At 51.7% G+C, this 17,423-nt stretch overlaps 2 protein-coding genes across 4 annotated transcripts in view; both read left to right on the top strand.

Annotated features, from left to right (window-relative positions):
* Nucleotides 1-12: 12 nt before the first annotated feature.
* LPAR2 (lysophosphatidic acid receptor 2) lies at nt 13-6,283 on the top strand. 2 transcript variants are annotated; one of them, XM_075549447.1, is made up of 3 exons: nt 13-420; nt 1,613-2,354; nt 3,394-6,283. In XM_075549447.1, the coding sequence occupies exons 2-3, from the start codon at nt 1,613-1,615 to the stop codon at nt 3,705-3,707; spliced, it is 1,056 nt and encodes a 351-aa protein (XP_075405562.1). In that variant the 5' UTR covers nt 13-420; the 3' UTR covers nt 3,708-6,283. The 2 variants fall into 2 exon arrangements, with proteins under 2 accessions (XP_075405562.1, XP_075405553.1); XM_075549438.1 differs by lacking the exon at nt 13-420 and adding an exon at nt 686-855 and having other exon boundaries at nt 3,394-6,282.
* Nucleotides 6,284-6,890: 607 nt separating this feature from the next.
* Nucleotides 6,891-17,423, top strand: part of PBX4 (PBX homeobox 4) — a 48,645-nt gene continuing 38,112 nt past the window's right edge. The window contains exon 1 of one of the 2 annotated variants that reach the window (XM_075549405.1): nt 6,891-7,088. In XM_075549405.1, the coding sequence (XP_075405520.1) occupies nt 6,943-7,088 (146 nt within the window). In that variant the 5' untranslated portion in view covers nt 6,891-6,942. The remainder of the gene's footprint in view (nt 7,089-17,423) is intronic. The other variant, XM_075549414.1, reaches the window with a different exon arrangement.

Raw genomic sequence — 17,423 nt, 5'->3', positions numbered from 1 at the left:
AATCCGCTCCCACAAAATCAAACACTCATAACAAAGTGCAGATAAACCGGACAATGCTGCTGTGTGCTCTAGGCTGTGGGAGGCCAGGGCGGCCGGCCGGCTAGGCTGGGGGAGGAAGCTGCTTGGCCAGGCCAGCCAGGGAAAGGGGGTGCGGAGGGGTGGTCACAAAGAACTTGGCTGCAAATGGACAGACGGCCCGCGGGAGTCTGAGAGGCCTGCAGCCCCAAAGGCAGCTGGCACTCCGCCGTTCTCCGAGGGGGGTCTCCGTGGTGGGCGCCCGGGTCGGATCAGGGCGTGGCTTGCAGCAAGGCAACGGATTGGACGCCAGCGAGCGGGCGGGGACATGGACCCCAAACCACCAGGCGCAGCGCCCTAGGCGGTGCTGGTTTGGACGGAAGTTCCCGGAGGGGTCCCAATGAGGTACTTATGGGTGAGACCAGGGTGCAGGTCCCGCACCGGAAACGGCGAGTGCTGACCTGACCCGGGGGGGGGGGGGGGGGGGCCTGCACAGCGGGAAGAACTAGCTGCGGTTCCGGGCGACCCCGCCCCCTTCGCAAAGGCGGGTCTCCAGGTGGCAGTGGAGGAGCTCCCCCAGGTGGTGGGGCGGAGCGGCCGGGCTGGCGGGGGCGGGGCGGGCCCACCAGGTGGCGGGGCGGGGAGGGCCTGTGGGCGGGGCGCCCGGGCCGGGTCCCTCCTCCTGCCCGCTCGCGCCGCCAGTGCCCGGTGCACCCAGACTTTCGCCGCTCCGGCTCCGGCTCCGGCTGCCACCGCCGCCGCCAGCGGGCCATGGGGGGCTTCTGGCCCGCCCTAACTTCCCACGAGTCCGTCCTGTCCGCTGAGTGACGGACGGCCCAGGTGAGGCCGGCATTGGAACGGGAGGGGCTCGGGTACCAGGGAGGAGGCGCCCGGCCCGCGGCCTCTCGGGGCGGCTCTGCTCAGTCGGGGCGGGCATGTGCCTGCGGGGCGCGGGCGCCGCCCTCTTTCCGCCTCCTCCCCCAGCCTGGGGGCGTCAGTTGGTTTGACCAGCCGGCGCCCCTGGGCCTCCTTCTTTGTCCCCGCGGCCACCAGGGCTCTCCGGCCCACCCCCATCCGCCCCGCGTCCTGCCCGCACGAGAAGCACTAGTGCCCAAAGCCCAGTTTCTTGAGGCGTCTCGCTGCCCGTCCCCCCACCCCCGGAGTTGTCTGGTCACCGTCACGCCCTGCATGGACTGCTTTGCTGTCCCAGCGCTGACCTCTCCCTTCGCACACACCCTGCCTTGTCTCTGCGCGCGGCCGTGGTCAGCACCGAGCTGACCCTCCCGAACCTACTAGCTCACGCCCCTTTGTCCTGCCTGGCCCCTCCCCTCCCCCTCCCTCTCCCGAGGGCACGTGGGCTGGGGTTGAAAACTACATAAAGGAGCCAATCCCTGGATCTGGGCGTCACCTTCCTAAGCCTCGAGTGGAAGGAGAAACAGCTGCCCACCCTGCGTTTTGGGAAGGTCTAGATAGAACCTGAGGCCTTTGCCCTTCCTGATGATCTGCCGCTCTAGCTGCTGTCCTTTCCTATGCTGTGCACAACCCCCACCCACCCACCAGCGAGCACAGCGACCATTTGTTCCCTCTGTGTCCCTAGATGGTCACCATGGGTCAGTGCTATGACAACGAGACCATCGAATTCTTCTACAACAACAGTGGTAAGGAGCTCAGCTCCAACTGGCGGACCAAAGATGTGGTCGTGGTGGCGCTGGGGTTGACGGTCAGCGTGCTGGTGCTGCTGACCAACCTGCTGGTCATCGCTGCCATCGCCACCAACCGCCGCTTCCACCAGCCCATTTACTACCTACTGGGTAACCTGGCGGCCGCCGACCTCTTCGCCGGTGTGGCCTACCTCTTCCTCATGTTCCACACCGGTCCACGCACAGCCCATCTCTCACTCAAGAGCTGGTTCTTGCGGCAGGGCCTGCTGGACACAAGTCTGACAGCGTCAGTGGCCACGCTGCTGGCCATTGCGGTGGAGCGGCATCGCAGCGTGATGGCCATGCAGCTGCACAGCCGCCTGCCCCGAGGCCGCATCGTCTTGCTCATTGTGGGCGTGTGGCTGGCTGCGCTTGGCCTGGGGCTCCTACCTGCCCATTTCTGGCACTGCCTCTGTGCCCTGGACCGCTGCTCACGAATGGCGCCCCTGCTCAGCCGCTCCTACCTGGCCGTGTGGGCCCTGTCCAGCCTGCTCGTCTTTTTGCTCATGGTGGCTGTCTACACCCGCATTTTCTTTTACGTGCGGCGGCGTGTACAGCGCATGGCCGAGCATGTCAGCTGCCACCCCCGCTACCATGAGACCACACTCAACCTGGTCAAGACTGTTGTCATCATTCTGGGTGAGTTATCCCCCACCCAAACTGGCCCAGGGCTCATGGGGACCCCCACCTTCCCCAACCCCCACAATAAATAAAGCAGGTGGTTTGGTTGGGGAGTTCCAGGCAGAGGAGAGTCTCAAGGCAGGACTAGGCCAGGGCTCCCCAAAAGTGCCCTGTGGAGGGTGAGAATGTCAAGGCCGGGTGGGGACAGGGGGTGGCAGCGGGGTATCCAAGGCAGTGGACGAGGCTTGGGCTGAGTTTCATGGGCAGCCCCTCCGAGATTTTGAGCAAGGAGTAATGTGCTCACACTGGCTGATACGTGCAGAATGGACTGGGTGGAGGAGGCTGAAGGGATCCAGCCCCTCCTTCCCATGAGGGTCTGCCCACATCCGAGAGCAGGGTGTCATCCTTCCCTCTCACTGAGTAACTGGCCTGTTCCCAGTGGCCTTCTTCCCTCAGAGAACAGACCTCCCCCACCGGAAATTTCCAAAGCTCAGGTGGTGCAGTGGATTAAGCACTCAGCTGTGAACTGTAGGGCAGTGACTCAGACCCACCAGCAACAACATGGGAGAAAGATGTGGCCTCTGCTTCTGTAAGACTTCAAACACTGCCCTTCCCCCTCCCCCCCAAAAAAACAACAGCAAAAAACACCTCAGTGTGAACAAGTGAATTCTGACTCATAGGGACCCTCTGGGACAGAATAGAGCTGGTTCTGGTGGGTTTCAAAGACTGTAAGTCTTTATTGGAGTAGAAAGCTTCTTTCTCCAGCAGCGCAGCTGGTGGCTTTGAACTGCTGACCTGGCGGTTAGCAGGTCAATGTGTAGCCACGAACTACCTGAGGGTCTTCTGTCCTAGAGGGTAACTACAAGTCCCCGTCAACTCAAAGGCAATGGGTGTGCACCAGCTGGGTGGACAGATCAGAGAAAGGTCTCCCACTTAGCTGCCTGCCTTTTCTGTCAGGCCAGCAGCTGCTGACCTTGCTCTGGCGATGCTTGCAGCTCTGGGGTCAGAGCTGTAGGTGGTGACCAGGTTACCTCAACCCTCTGGCTCTTTCCCACAGGGGCATTTGTGGTCTGCTGGACACCAGGCCAGGTGGTACTGCTCCTAGACGGTCTGGACTGCAAGTCCTGCAATGTCCTGGCTGTGGAGAAGTATTTCCTGCTTTTGGCCGAAGCCAACTCGCTGGTCAATGCTGTGGTGTACTCGTGCCGCGATGCTGAGATGCGCCGTACTTTCCGCCGCCTCCTCTGCTGCCTGTCTCCCTGCCGGGCCACCCAGGACTCCGACCGCTACACACCTTCCACCCAGGCTGGGGCCAGCACTCGTATCATGCTTCTTGAGAATGGCCACCCTCTGATGGACTCCACCCTGTAGTGGCTTTGGGCTTCAACAGGATGCATCCAGCACAGCCCCGGTGTACCGGGGCAGCCACAGGGTTCACCTGGCTCCATTCCGTCAGTGGGACAGACTGATTCACGGTCTGACTGGACACAGCACCACTTGCCAGCCCGCCTCAGACATAACATCTCTACCTCAGAGCGTGGTGATGGGGCACCTGGGGGAAGAGTCAGATGGAGGCAGGAGTCTGGCTCTTCACTCATCTCAGGTTTTGGTTTCTTTTTGAACAGACATTGCCCTATTTTTATGCTACACCCCCAGTGAGCCCCATGTAGTACTCATCGTTTGGGTGTTCAGGGTGGGGAGAGGAGAGGAGAGATCTCCCAGGTCATGCAAACCAATCGGAAAGGGTGACAAACATGAACTGTGAACACACCATCTGCCTGGTGCTATTTAGGAGTGCAGGCTGGGGTTACTGAGTGCAAGCTGGGAAAACATGTGTGACCCCTTGCAGCATTGAGGTACTTGCTTGTCCCCATTAGAGTTGAGAGGGACCATGAGGAGGGCATGACATAAAGAGTAAACCCTTCCTTTCACACCAAGGTCTCTAAAACGTTCAACTCAGTCTGCCTGTTCTTGTGTCTCTGAATTACCCATTGTGGCCTGGGGGCCTAGAGGAATCTTTTAGCTTGATATCTAAGCCCTGTTTTGGTTCTTTGGAGGTAGGCCTCTGGTTATTCCACCATTGTCTGGTGTCTTGTGGCTCTGCCTGTTCCCATACTCATCTCACTGCTTCCCTGTCTGGTCTTCTCCCTCCTGGAAGAAAAGTTGACCTCAGGGTTATCTCTGGCCTACGTGACATATCTCTTGTCTGTCTTTGAATCAGCTTCCAGAGATTGTAAAGTCTACCACCTGTACACATACTTGGGAGCCATAGGCAGTTGGGGGTCTATGGGTTAGTATGTACAATGTGAGAGTTGCCATTCATTTTTTAAGGTCCTCTGAAGTACCTGGCATACCACTAAGCACGTTCTGTGCATTATTTAATCATCACTTGCATCTTGTGGCACAGATAATTTTTTTTTTTTTTTTATGTAAAAGAGCTTGAGTTCTTACCCATGGTCACAGAGCTTTGAAAGGGCAGAGATGCCTCCAGGGACTAGAGAGACCTGTGGGGAAAGGGCTTCAGATTCTCATCAACCTGGCTCTCTCTAGTACTGTCCCATAGCCCCCACAAAGCCTCCAGAAAGATAGCCCTGTGATAAGCCACCTCAGATGTGGATAAAGACAGCTAGCATGAATGGCCCAGTGGACCAGAATGTGATTCTCTTACTTGACTGGTGAGACAAATAGATGTCCTTCAGTAAGTTCACAAGCTGAACATCAGTCTGTGAACCCAGTTCTCTCAAAAGAACCCAAGTTCTTCAAATTATTAATGTGCTACAGAACCAAAAACATCTAGGTCTGTCTACATTAAACGAGCCTGGGTTTCTCTTTGAGGAAAGCCCTCCTCCCCTAAGCTTGCTTTGTGAAGAGGCAAGAATAGGAGAGTTGGAGACTTCTTTGGGGTGCCAGGTGGGGTAACATGGCTCCTTGGGTCAGGGCCCTGAGTTGCCAGGCATGACATCCAAGCCATCTACCATGTGCTCAGGTACTGATCTAGAAACATGCCTGTGATAAATGAGGCCACTGCCACCACAGAGCCTGGCCTATTGGACAGATATAATTTTGGATGCCGTTTCCTATGGGATGGGGGCACCTTGATGTCCTCCAAAAGGCTGCAGTGTAGCTCACCTTCAAAGAATGTGCTTGCTTCAGGATCCTCCAAGTTCTACTCTGTGTCCACTGGGTCTCCTTTGGAATCTTGTCCTGTTCACCAGTTACTGTTTAGGAGTTTACTGGGGGGTGCTGCATTAGTGGCTGCCCCACACATTCCCACTCTTCCACTGGGGCCAAGGTTCCCTTCTGAAGGAGCTTCCAGTTTTTATACCCAGCCCTTGTCACCCATTTCCACTCCTTGGCATCCCCTTAGGGATCTTCCGCCCCAACCTGATTCACCCATCAGATGGTGTTTGAATTTCCTGTCCAGCAACCCTGGAAAGACATGGGCTCTGGCCAACAGGTTTTACCAGCCAGGATACGGACCCTTGCTTTGAATCCCCATCCATTGTCCTCAAAGCAAACCGTTCCAGGAAAACTGCATGACTCATGTCCAGCCTGGTCCCTTTTCTCACATGAGGCTTTCTCTGATGCCGTGACCCCTCAGCAAGAACAGACCTGCTTTGGCTTCGGGGTGTGATGTGGTGGACGTTCTGAACATTCAGTTAACCACAGGCTGATGTTTCCTAGGTCCAGAGCGGATGAATAAACAAGGCCATTCTTTGAGAGATGAACAGCACTGGATAACTGCAGTGGAGAACAGCACTCAGGTCTCAGTTCTCTGTCGGCACCACAGACATATAGCTGTACCCTCACAGCCAGCTCGGGAAGCGAGGAAACTTCAGGGAAGATGGGCCAGGGGCACTGGACGCCAGCAGCTCTCCTGAATCTGGGGTTCTGGGGGCTCGGACCCTGGAGCCGAACTAGTCCATGTTGAGGCCCTTAGGAGGGAGGCTTCTGAGGAGTTGGGGTGGGGGGGGGTCTGAGGAGGAATGTGGGGGTTTTGAAGCGGAATAAAGGTCCGCAGAAGGAACTGAGGTGCGGAGAGGCACCAAGGACTCACTTAGGTCTGAAGAAATTGGGGTTGAGGGCCTCAAGCAAAGCGAAACCAGTGTCATCCTCTTCAAGGCGGGGTGGGGGTGGGGGATCGCGGTTGCCTTAGCAACCCGCAACCGAGCCCTGGGCCCTGGCAAGGGTCTGTGGGTACGTCCCCGGCGGTGCGCTGAGGCCCGGCTGGCGGCGGTTGACTGGCAGGGGAGGGGAGGAGCGGCGCGCGGAGGCCTGGACGCCGACGGTTGGCTGGCCGCGGCGGGGGGCAGACCCTGGGCGGCGCACCTCCGCCTCGCGGGCGACGGTTGGCTGGCGGGGCGGGATGCAGAGGTCCGCACGGCGGAGGGGGCGGGGCCCGGGGCGGGGCGCAGCGGCTAGGCGACGGCGGTTGGCTGGCGGCGGCCGAGGGCGGGGTCCGGGCTGCGCGCGGAGGGCGGCGGTTGGCTGGCGGCGGCCGAGGGCGGGGTCCGGGCTGCGCGCGGAGGGCGGCGGTTGGCTGCGGCGCCCGCCTGAGCGCTCCAGGCCGCGCCGCCTCCCTTCGCACCCGCCGGTCCCGCCGCCGATGGACGCCCCGCCGCGCCCCGCGCTGCTGCCCCCCGCCGCCGCGCGCCCCCCGCCGCCCGGGCCCCAACCTGGCCCCGCCACGGGCGACGTCCTACAGCAGATCATGGCCATCACCGACCAGAGCCTGGACGAGGCGCAGGCCAGGTGCTGCGTGGGCTCGGGGGCGGGGCGGGCCCGTAGGGCAGCGGCCCCGCGGAAGTGAGGGGCCAGGCCGAGCGCAACTTGGAGCGAAGGCTTGAGGGGAGTCAGTCAGAGGCTGGACGTCGGCTGGGGGCTTGAGGACTGACAGGGGTTTGGGGGACCAGCGGGTCCTAGGTTAAAGTGGAAGGGCTAAGGTTAGCGTTAGTCTTTGGGGTCAAGCAATGGACTGAAGGATTTTAGGGGTTTGGGCGAAGATGAGATTGGAAAGGGGGCTTGTAGTAGGGTTGAAGGCTACTCCTGGAGGGAAGGATGGGTTTGAGGGGCGCTTATGGATGGGGAAAAAGGAGCTTGGGGGTTTATGGAATGGAAGCAGGTAAGAAGACGGACTTGTTGGGGGTTGTCAGGGCCGAGAGATGTGAGCAAACACGACTTTGGAATGAGATTTTGAATAATGGAATTAATGCGGGTGCCAGGTTTTAAGGGGAGGTCCGAGAGATACCCCTGGGGAATTGGACTTGGGAATGGCCCAATGGAAGAGTTGACATGTGGCAATTTGTAGCAATCAACCAGAACTTTCTGGAGAAAATAAAGAAATGACTAGTTAATTCCACAAGTGTTTAGTGCACACCCATTACAAGGGTAAATCAAAAGGTATCACGACGAGGGTTCCACTTCATATATGGACCTGGATGTTCGTTTCAAGCTCGTATTTAGATACACATCAGGGTGACATTAGTGGATTATGAGTTGTCCAGCTATCTACAAGGTCAGCAGTTCGAAACCACCAACCACTTTGAGAGAGAAAGGCGAGGCTTTCTATTCTCCTGAAGATTTAGGAATCCCAGGGGGCCAGTTCTAATCTGCCCCATAGGGTTTCTATGCATCAGCACCGGCTCCTTAGCGGTGAACTTGGAGTTTGGTCCTGCAGTCAGTGGGTGCCTGCAGACAGTCCTCTCAGTGGTACACTTGTATATGTCTCTCCAGGGTGCCTTTAGAAGAAAGGATACTTTCTGAGGTCAGGTTGAACATCAGGTTAATAAACCTCAAGTAGACATCTCCCCAAATCATTGAGGCTTTGCAATGAGTGTTTGGGTTTCATATTCTGCCCCAACAACAACAACAAAATGGACACTTTTTAGATGGAGGAAAGCATTTTATGGAGAGTTAGGAAGTCCTCAGAGAGGACCCAACAAAGGGAAGAACTTTAACTTCGATGAATGAAGAAAGCGAATTCAAAAGCTGATGGAAGAAGCCTGTAGGACTCCCGTTGATCCAATAGTGACTGAAGTTGGGCTCTCACGTGGTTTGGCATGTTCTGTTTTAAAGGCTGCTGTAGCTTTAGCAAACTTTCAGTTTAATGAGTGCTGAAAAACTTTGGGTGAAGATCAGCTAGCTCACACACTGCTTTTTCCACCAGGCTTTCGAGTAAAAGCAAAGCTAATGGAGACAATTTTATGGAACAAATTATAACTTGGGACAAGTCTTGAATATGCCAGTACAATTCAGAGAACAAGGTCCAATCAAGACAGTTGTTACCTAGGCGATCTGCTGGACCAATTGAATTCAAGATAGAAAGATCAGCTCAGAAGATTACGAAGACTTTTTCCAGGATTCTATAGGGTGATTTTTTTTCTCCTTAGGGTGATCTTGATAGATGGTCTCAAAAGGACACAGGATGATCACAAGGGCTTATTATGAAGACATTTTAAGGATATTGGAAACTGCCCTGGTGGGGAAAAAAAGGCCAGCCAAGTTGAACCAAGGACATTTCCAAAACAACGTACGTGCTGCTGCTTCTCTGAGGGAGCAAGGGCCATATAATGAGAGTTTCATTTAGAAACCTTTACCACGTCCACCCTAACGCTCTGATCTTGTCCCTTTAGACATCTTTTATTCCCCAAACTCAACAATTTAAAGGAACATGATTACCTGGCGGATACCAAACATCTGTTTTATGTGGTGTAACCCAAAGAGCACAGACTTCTTCGTGGAAAGGCGGAGTTCTTGGGTGCTGTGAGTTGATTCCCTCTCATAGCGACCCTACGAACACAGCCCGTCACCATCCTCACAATTGTTGCGTTTGAAACCATTGTTGCAGTCACTGTGTCGGTACATCTTGTGGAGGGCCTCCCCCTTTTTGCTGCCCACCTACCGAGTGTGATGTTTTTATCCAAGGACTGGTCTCTCCTGACAGTGTGTCCAATGTCAGGTGAAGTCTCGCCATCCTTGTGTCTAAGGAGCATTCTGGATATACTTCTTCCAAGACAGATTGGTTGTTTGTCTTTTAAGCCGTTCAAGGTCCTTTTGATATTCTTCACTAGCACCATAATTCAAATACCTCGATGCTTTTTCGGTCGTCCTTAGTCAGTGTACAGCTTTCACATGCTCATGAGGTGGTTGAAAAGACCCTGACTTGGGTCAGGCACACCTTAGTCCTCAAAGTAACATACTTGCTTTTCAACACTTTAAAGAGGTCTGTGGAGCAGATTTACCCTATATAATGTGTCCTTTGATCTCTTGACTGCTGCTTCCATAACCAGTGATTGTGGGTCTAAACAAGACAAAATCCTTGACAACTTTGATCTTTTCTCCATTTATCATGATGCTACCTGTTGTGCAAGCCTTGATCTTCATCAGCAAGTGCTTCAAATCCCCCTCACTTCCAGCAAGCTAGGTTGCATCACCTATGTCTCAGGTGGTTAATAAGCCTTCCTCCAATCCTGATGCCACACACACTTCTTCATATAATCCAGCTTCTTTGTTTATTTGCTCGGTGTACAATTGAATAAATAGGTGAGAAGGTGCACATCTTTCCTGATTGTAAACCATGCGGTATTCCCCTGTTCTGTTTGCACAACTCTCTTTTCATGCATGTACAGGGCCCACATGAGTACAATATAGTGTTCTAGAATTCCCATTCTTCTGAAGGCTATCCATCGTTTATTATGACCCGCACAGTTGAATAGCTTTGTGTAGTCAGTGAGACACAAGTAAACATCTTTCTGGTATTCCCTACTTGCTTTATTCTTTTAACCAATTTATTCCAACAGGCATTCACACATATCAATAGCAATAAAAAATTTTTTTAAAAAAGCAAACAGGCAAGACTTACCAGCAAGAGCGAGGGAGGGAGTGAGAGTTCTGCTCCATTGCAGTGGTCAGAAACTCTCCCCTCTGGGTTCTTGGCTGGATATTTGTACAATTTTGTGGGGGGCAGAGAGGGGATGTAGCCAGAGGTGTGGCCCTGGGTGTTCAGTCCAATAAGGGGTGCCAACCTCAAGTGTTTAATCTGATAGCCTTGCACTCTGGCCAGTTGTTTACGTCTTTATTCTTGTCAGCTTTTTCTTTTAATCATTTTATTACAATGATTACATTGTAATGATTACAGTCCATACATACATTCATTGTATGTCAAGCACCTTTGTACATTTGTGGCCCTCATCATTCTCAAAAAGTTTGCTTTCTTTTTGAGCCCTTGGTATCAGCTCCTCATTTTTCCCCTCCCTCCCCACTCCCCTCTCCCTCATGTACCCTTGATTATTTATAAATTATTATTTTAAAAATAAATTATTATTTTGTCATATCTTACACTGTCCGATGTCTCCCTTCACCCACTTTCTGTTGTCCGTCCCACAGGGAGGAGGTTATGTGTAGATCCTTATAATTGGCTCCCCCTTTCCACCCCACCTTCCCTCCACCCTCCTGGTATTGCCACTTACACCACTGGGCCTGAAGGGATCATCTGTCTTGGATTCCCTGTGTTTCTGGATCCTATCTGAACCAGTGTACATCCTCTGGTCTAGCCAGATTTGTAAGGTAGAATTGGGATCATGATAGTGGGGGCGGGAGGAAGCATTTAAGAACAAGAGGAAAGTATGTTTCATTGTTGCCATACTGCACCCTGACTGGCTGGTCTCCTCCCCGTGACCCTTCTATAAGGCTATGTCCAGTTGCCTACAGATGGGCTTTGGGACCCCAGGTCTTCTCTACTTTCAGACAAGATCCATCTGATGGCAGCACTGTTACCTTTTGTTCCACATCCTCTGAATCCGCCCTGAACCTTTGGTGGCTCCCTGTCAAAGCACCGTTGCAACCATTATTGGATGATCGTCAGCAGATTGTACTTGCATGTGATATTGATGATGCTGTTCTGTAATTTGTACATTCTGTTGCGTCACCTTTCTGTGGAATGGGTACAAACACGATCTTTTCCAGTCTAGATGGCCGCGTAGCTGTCTCCCAAATTCTCTGGCAACGGCAAGTGAGTGCTTTCAGCGCTTCTTCAGCTTGCTGAAACATTTCACTGGCTGCTGCATCAGTTAAGCGAAAGCTTTCAGGGCAGCTTGGACTTCTTCCTTTACTACCATTGATTCTTGATCATATGTTCCCTCTGAAAGTGGTTGATGTCGACTAGTTATTTCTGATACTGTGTCTCTGTGTTCTTTCCATCTTCTCTTGGTGCTTCCTGCATCTTTCCATTTTTTCCCCATAGACTCATTCAAGAGTGCAACTCGAGACTTGAGTTTTTTCCCTGCGACCTTTCAGTTTGAGAGATGCTGGCTGAGTGTGTTCTTTTTGTTTTTCCAGCTCTGCGTCTTTGCATATTTCATCACACTATTCTACACCATGACCGTATTTTCCAGCTACTATTCCTCTTTTTGCGTGCAGCTTTTGGATTCCAATTGTCCATAATTACAATGCATCCGTCATCGATTCAGACCTAAGACCTTGGGAGAATTCTTCAATTTCTTCATCACTAGCGTGTCGTGGTTGGTGTATGCATTTGAATAATAGTTGTATTGATTGGGTTTTCGTGTATGAGGAGAGATAGCATCCTGTCACAGGCAGCATTGTCCTCCTGACGATGAACGCAACGCCCTTCCTCTGGAATTTGTCCCTCCCAGCCTATGGCTGCCTGATTCAGAACGGCCATGCCGTTCCATCTCGCCTCCCTCATGCCCAGGACCCCGAGCTGTGTGCTTTCCTTTCATTTTTGACAACTTTCCTGGATTCATATTTTGTCCCTGCCAAGCTCCAGTTGTTGAGGTTTGCAGTTCTTTGGTGTCTCATTTTGAGTCCGGCCCCATCAGCAAATGCAGGTCCTGAGGGCTTTACTTCCACTTTGAGGAGGCAGCTCTTCCTCAGTCCTGGTTTGAGTGTCTTCTGACCTGAGGGACTTACCTTCTGGCCCCATCTCTGACAATGTCCTGCTGCTATTCAGTATCTGACCCATGCTTCAGTGTTCCCCCTAAGGTTTTCAGGGCTGATTTCTCTGAGCTGGAGGCTGTCCTTAGTCTGGAAGCGCTGCAGATACTTTGGGTGACCTTGCTGGTATTGGAAATACCAGTGACATAGCTTCCACACCAGCCACCACAGTGTGACAAACTGACAGGTGGGGGGGGGCACGAGAGGGAAACACTGCCTTCAAATGGAGTAATAATAACTGCACATTGTGATGTTTGTGTTTTGTGGATAAAGGTTTCTATTTTTAAAGTTCCTCTCATTTTACTGCAAAGCCTTTTCACCTGGTGGGCACTGAGCGGGCTGCTAACAAGCTTTACTCATATGATTTGGAGGCGGGAAAGCACCCAGTAGCTGTGGATTGCGGTCCGTGCTGCGATGAAAAGGGCTCGGGCGTGGTAAGGGAGAGCTGTGGAGCCAGATGGAGAGGAGCAGTCTGGTGTGGGCATAGGACTTCCCAATGTCCCAGGTAGGAAAGAGAAAGGAAGCCAGGGTCAGAGGCAGGAAGTTGGCGTTGAGGTGGGTGGGGTGAAGGTGGTCTGGTGGGGGCGTGTCTCAGGTGGTAGACTCTGCAGTCAGGAGCACCTTGAGGAGGAGTTACCAAAGCAGCAGGAGCCGATGTAAAAGGCAGATAAAGAGCACGTTGTTTGTTCTTTAAACTTTCTTTCCTTGGCGTCTTGTGGAATGTTGAGACAATGTCAGAGCCTCTATCAGGAAAGCAAGGGACACCCTCCCTCAACACAAAGGGGATTCTCATTCTGGTTTGTTTTGTTTGTTTGTTTTTAGCCTTGAGCTAGAAGGTCTTTCACTAACTTAATGAACATTCTTTGATTTTTCCTTCTAGTTTCTAATAGCCATTGCAGTGGCTACATAGCAAACCACAGACAAAATACATGATTAAAGCGTTCATTAAGAAGGCTAGCACATTATAATGGCCGTGAGAAAAGATGTGGTAGTCGTGTACCAGGTCATGTTACAAAGTTGCAGATTTGCCAATAAATACCCAAAGTGGGCATACCACTCCGCTGTAAGTCTCAACCCGAAAGCATTCAGCTGAAGCTCTGGTCAGCAGGCACAGCTCCCTGAATGAAGTGCCCAGAGACACCCCAGTCTAGTAAGCCTTATCCTGAAGGCTAAGTTCTCGGCTCTACTTCCGTCAGTCAGTGAGTCCACCTTCCCCAATTAAGTGCCCAGAGGCACCCACTCTGCACGCCATCCTCCTGCACAAAAACACTCATCTTAACTTGCCCTGTGGGTGGGGATGTGCATCACAGCATGCTGTGGCTCCTGGTTCTGCTGCTCTGATGGTGTAGCTGTCATCTGGACCTAGGCTCACTGTGCAGGGATCGCGGGCCCAGAGGATGCGCTCCAGTCCTGGCTCTTGCTGATCACGAGATCCCTCCTCCCGCTTCCGCTTCCCAGAGGGCTCATTTTATACATCAGGGTGGCACCCCAAGAAATCCTATTTACAATTGCAGGTGAATCCTAACAGTATCATCTCCCACCTTCTTTCCAGCCCCAGGCAGGGAAGGGCCATACGGGACTGTGTTGTGCAGGCAGTCATGGCCCAAAAGCAAACACCCCAGCCCCAGCTAGTGGGGAGGGGAGGGTTTCTCTCTGTCTCTCAGTCAGCTGGCCTCTCTGGGAGGGTCCCTGCAGCTGAGGGAGGGGCAAGAAGAATCTTTTATACCCAGGGAACTCGCCTCACCTCACCACACAGACAGCACTTTTCATGTGTGTGACAGGACACTAGGTTTCTCTTCATTTAACCATTCTGGCCATGGTCTTATGCCTTCCAGAACATGATTGGGTGGGACAATCCAAATAAAGTGTGTAGAATTCTTGTGAGGGTATGGAAATAAGTGCCCGTAGCACACCAAGGGCATCTTATCAGTTTTGCTCTTCTGCTAGGCTTAGCCTGAGCCAATCTCAGAGATTGAAGGGGGAACCTCACTACCATCAAGAAAAAGAACTGAGCATAAAGCATCCTTTGGACCCAGAGTCCCTGTGCTGAGAACATCCTAGATCCAGCAGAAAGTACTATAGATGACAGAGACATGAGATGCCAGTGCTGAGCCCACGGAAGCTGACAGCAGGGTCCCTATCAGCCACTCCCATGGAGGTTCTCACCCACCTTCCCCTGGTGGGTGGTGCTTGGGGCCCTGCGTACCACTAAAGCTAGGCCAAGGGAAGGGGCAGAAGTGTACGCTTGCATCCCCTCCTAGGCAGGGCACCCTTGCATTTCCTGGAGTTGTTGTTGCTTTGGTATGGGGGCCTAGTGGTTTGCCTGGATTGGCCCTTTCTTGTTCTCAGCCTACTTTTTTCCCCCCACGGTTACTGAGTAGGATAAAGTTTTGTCACTCTAAAAAATAGAACTGAACTTCTTAAAACAGTGAACTTATTTTCTTTAGTGATGAGCTCTCTAAAGAGTCCATTGGAAAACTGTAGACCCAGAAATTGCCAACAGAACTGGATGGAAACAGACTGGGGAGTGATCAGTAATGTTGTCCCAGAGACCCAGGCTCCATACTTGGTGCCCAGGGGAAGGTGCCACGGAAGCCTGGCCTTTCTCCAGACACTCTACCAGTTTCACAGGATTGGCAGCTTTGACTGTCATGGCCACTCCTAGACCAGCTGCATGCAGCAGCACAGCTAACACCCTGAAGAGCTGCCCCGGACACCCAGACTTGCCACCTGTGTCTTTTTACATTAAACTGGACTTCAGTGAGATGAAAGTTAAGCCCTCAGTTCCTCTGTCACGGCAGCTACGCGTCAAGTGCTCAAGAGGCATGTGCCATTAGAGAGTGGCTCCTGGGCCGGACAGAGCAGCCACAGAACACGGCATCGCCACAGAGAAGCCTACTGGACAGCATTGTTCTCAGCGGCACTTCTGAGACTGGCTTGGGCTGCTCATCTCTGGGGACTTCTACTGTGTCAGATGGGACTAGCATTCCCCCTTTCTAATGAGCACCCAAGGGTGCCAGCTCTGCTAATCCCAGACCACACTTGAGCAGGTCTGACTCTAGAGACTGGAAGATGATTGTTGTTGTTGTTAATATAATGCCCCATTTACTTCAGTTCTCATAAATCAATCTACCTAATAGATGGTTAGTCTGGCAGATGGAAATGTTTTTGAGCCTCAGGTGTGCTTGTGGGTATAATGGATTCTAAATTAAGCACAAGGGTCACATTAATACTGATTTGCCCGCTTAATATAGAAAGAAACTTACAAAGGAAAAATATTCAATTCAGAAAATAGTTTTGATCTTTATCTCTCGAAATGAGACGCTTTGCCTTGGGCCACAGGGACTTGTCTCCGGATCTGTTTCCACTTTCTGGCGAAGGAAAAACCCAGGTCTTTAAGGCCCTAGAGTGTCAGCATTTCCTCTGTAGAGGCTATAAAAGTGTTATCTGTCTGGGTTCGATTCTGACGCCGGCGTGTGAAAGAAAATGACCAGCTGGAGTGATTATAAGCTTTTCAGGGCAAAGAAACGTCACGTAGCATGAATAACATGATGCAGCGTGTAATGGTCAACATTGTACACATTTTAGGAGCCAGCACGACAGTGTATGAGGGGTGTACCTGAAATAATATATATACATGCATATTTCTAGGTAATAAGTAGATGTATGCTTAGAAGTTAGCTTTCAGACAACCTAATGGATATTGCCATTGAGGACCTTTGTCACTTTTTTCTTTCTCTGAACTTTTATTATTTTTTTTATTTCACTTTTCTAGCTTTGACTTGCTGTTGTATTTTCTACCAGAGAGATTTGAAGGGATTTTATTAATTCTGCAGGTTGACTTTGCTATTTAACATGGATTTAATTCTAACCCATAAAAGCTTCATATTAAAGGGAAATGAGGTAATCTTGACTGTCTATAGAATTTACCCCGTGGCGCTGCACAGTGTCTCTGGAATTTTAGCAGGAGGAGGACCTTTATGGACAGGGATGTACGTGCATGTCAGCAAGCACTCAGCGTTCAGCACGTCCACTCAAAGAAAGCAAGAGTTCAGTGGAGGAATTTATGGCCTGGAATGTTCCACAGCCAGCTAGCGTTCGCATGAGAGAGGCTGTTCATTTCCAAGTGGAAGGTCCTTTTCATTACCCTTTAGGAAGAACACTGGGAGCCCAGAAGTCTGTCTGGAGCTCGCTGCAGCCTTTATTTCTGTCATTACAACATACCTAACTTGACTTGGTCAAGGACAAGCTCGCTGCCCATGGTGGGTGTTTCTTACGAGTTGAGTTTTGTTGGTTTAAAAAATGATTTCTTGAGGCGATCTAAAATGTAGGCTCAAAGCGAGATCCCTTTTGAAGTGGTTTTATTAAAGCAAAGTACAGACTGCTTCAAAAGAGCCCCACAAATGAGAAGGCCCGTCCGTCACGTCACGTCACGCACGCGACAATTACCGAGGGACACAGTAGCACAACCGTCGGTGATGATGATAAGGATGATTGTCCTCATTTAAACCTCCCAATAATCCTAGGAGATTTTTAATGGATTGTCTAGATGAGGAACTGAGGCTCGAGTGAATAAGAACTTGACCAAGGTCAGATAGCTAGGAAGTGCTTCGGGGGCCATTGGAGGATGTTCTCTTTTTTTTTTTTAATTTTAACAATTTATTGGGGCTCATACAATTCTTTTCACAGTTCATATATATACATACATCAATTGTATAAAGCACATCTGTACAGTCTTTGCCCTAATCATTTTTTCTCTTTTCTTCTTTTACATTTTATTAGGGACTCATACAACTCTTACCACAATCCATACATATACATACATCAATTGTATAAAGCACATCCATACATTCCCTGCCCCAATCATTCTCAAGGCATTTGCTCTCCACTTAAGCCCCTTGCATCAGGTCCTCTTTTTTTCCCCTCCTCCCTCCCCATTCCCCCCTCCCTCATATGCCCTTGGTAATTTATACATCGTTGTTTTGTCATATCTTGCCCTATCCGGAGTCTCCCTTCCCCCCTTCTCTGCTGTCCCTCTCCCAGGGAAGAGGTCACATGTGGATCCTTGTAATCAGTTCCCCCTTTCCAACCCACTCACCCTCCACTCTCCCAGCATCGTCCCTCACACCCTTG

The sequence above is a fragment of the Tenrec ecaudatus genome, chromosome 1, assembly GCF_050624435.1.
Source record: "Tenrec ecaudatus isolate mTenEca1 chromosome 1, mTenEca1.hap1, whole genome shotgun sequence".
Taxonomy (NCBI): domain Eukaryota; kingdom Metazoa; phylum Chordata; class Mammalia; order Afrosoricida; family Tenrecidae; genus Tenrec; species Tenrec ecaudatus.
This window is presented reverse-complemented; position numbering and strand designations above follow the sequence as displayed.

Coding starts and splice junctions, on each gene's coding strand:
- LPAR2 (XM_075549447.1), top strand. CDS start 1,613: ATGGTCACCATGGGTCAGTGCTATGACAACGAGACCATCGAATTCTTC. Junction 2,355..3,393: donor GACTGTTGTCATCATTCTGG/GTGAGTTATCCC, acceptor TCTTTCCCACAG/GGGCATTTGTGGTCTGCTGG.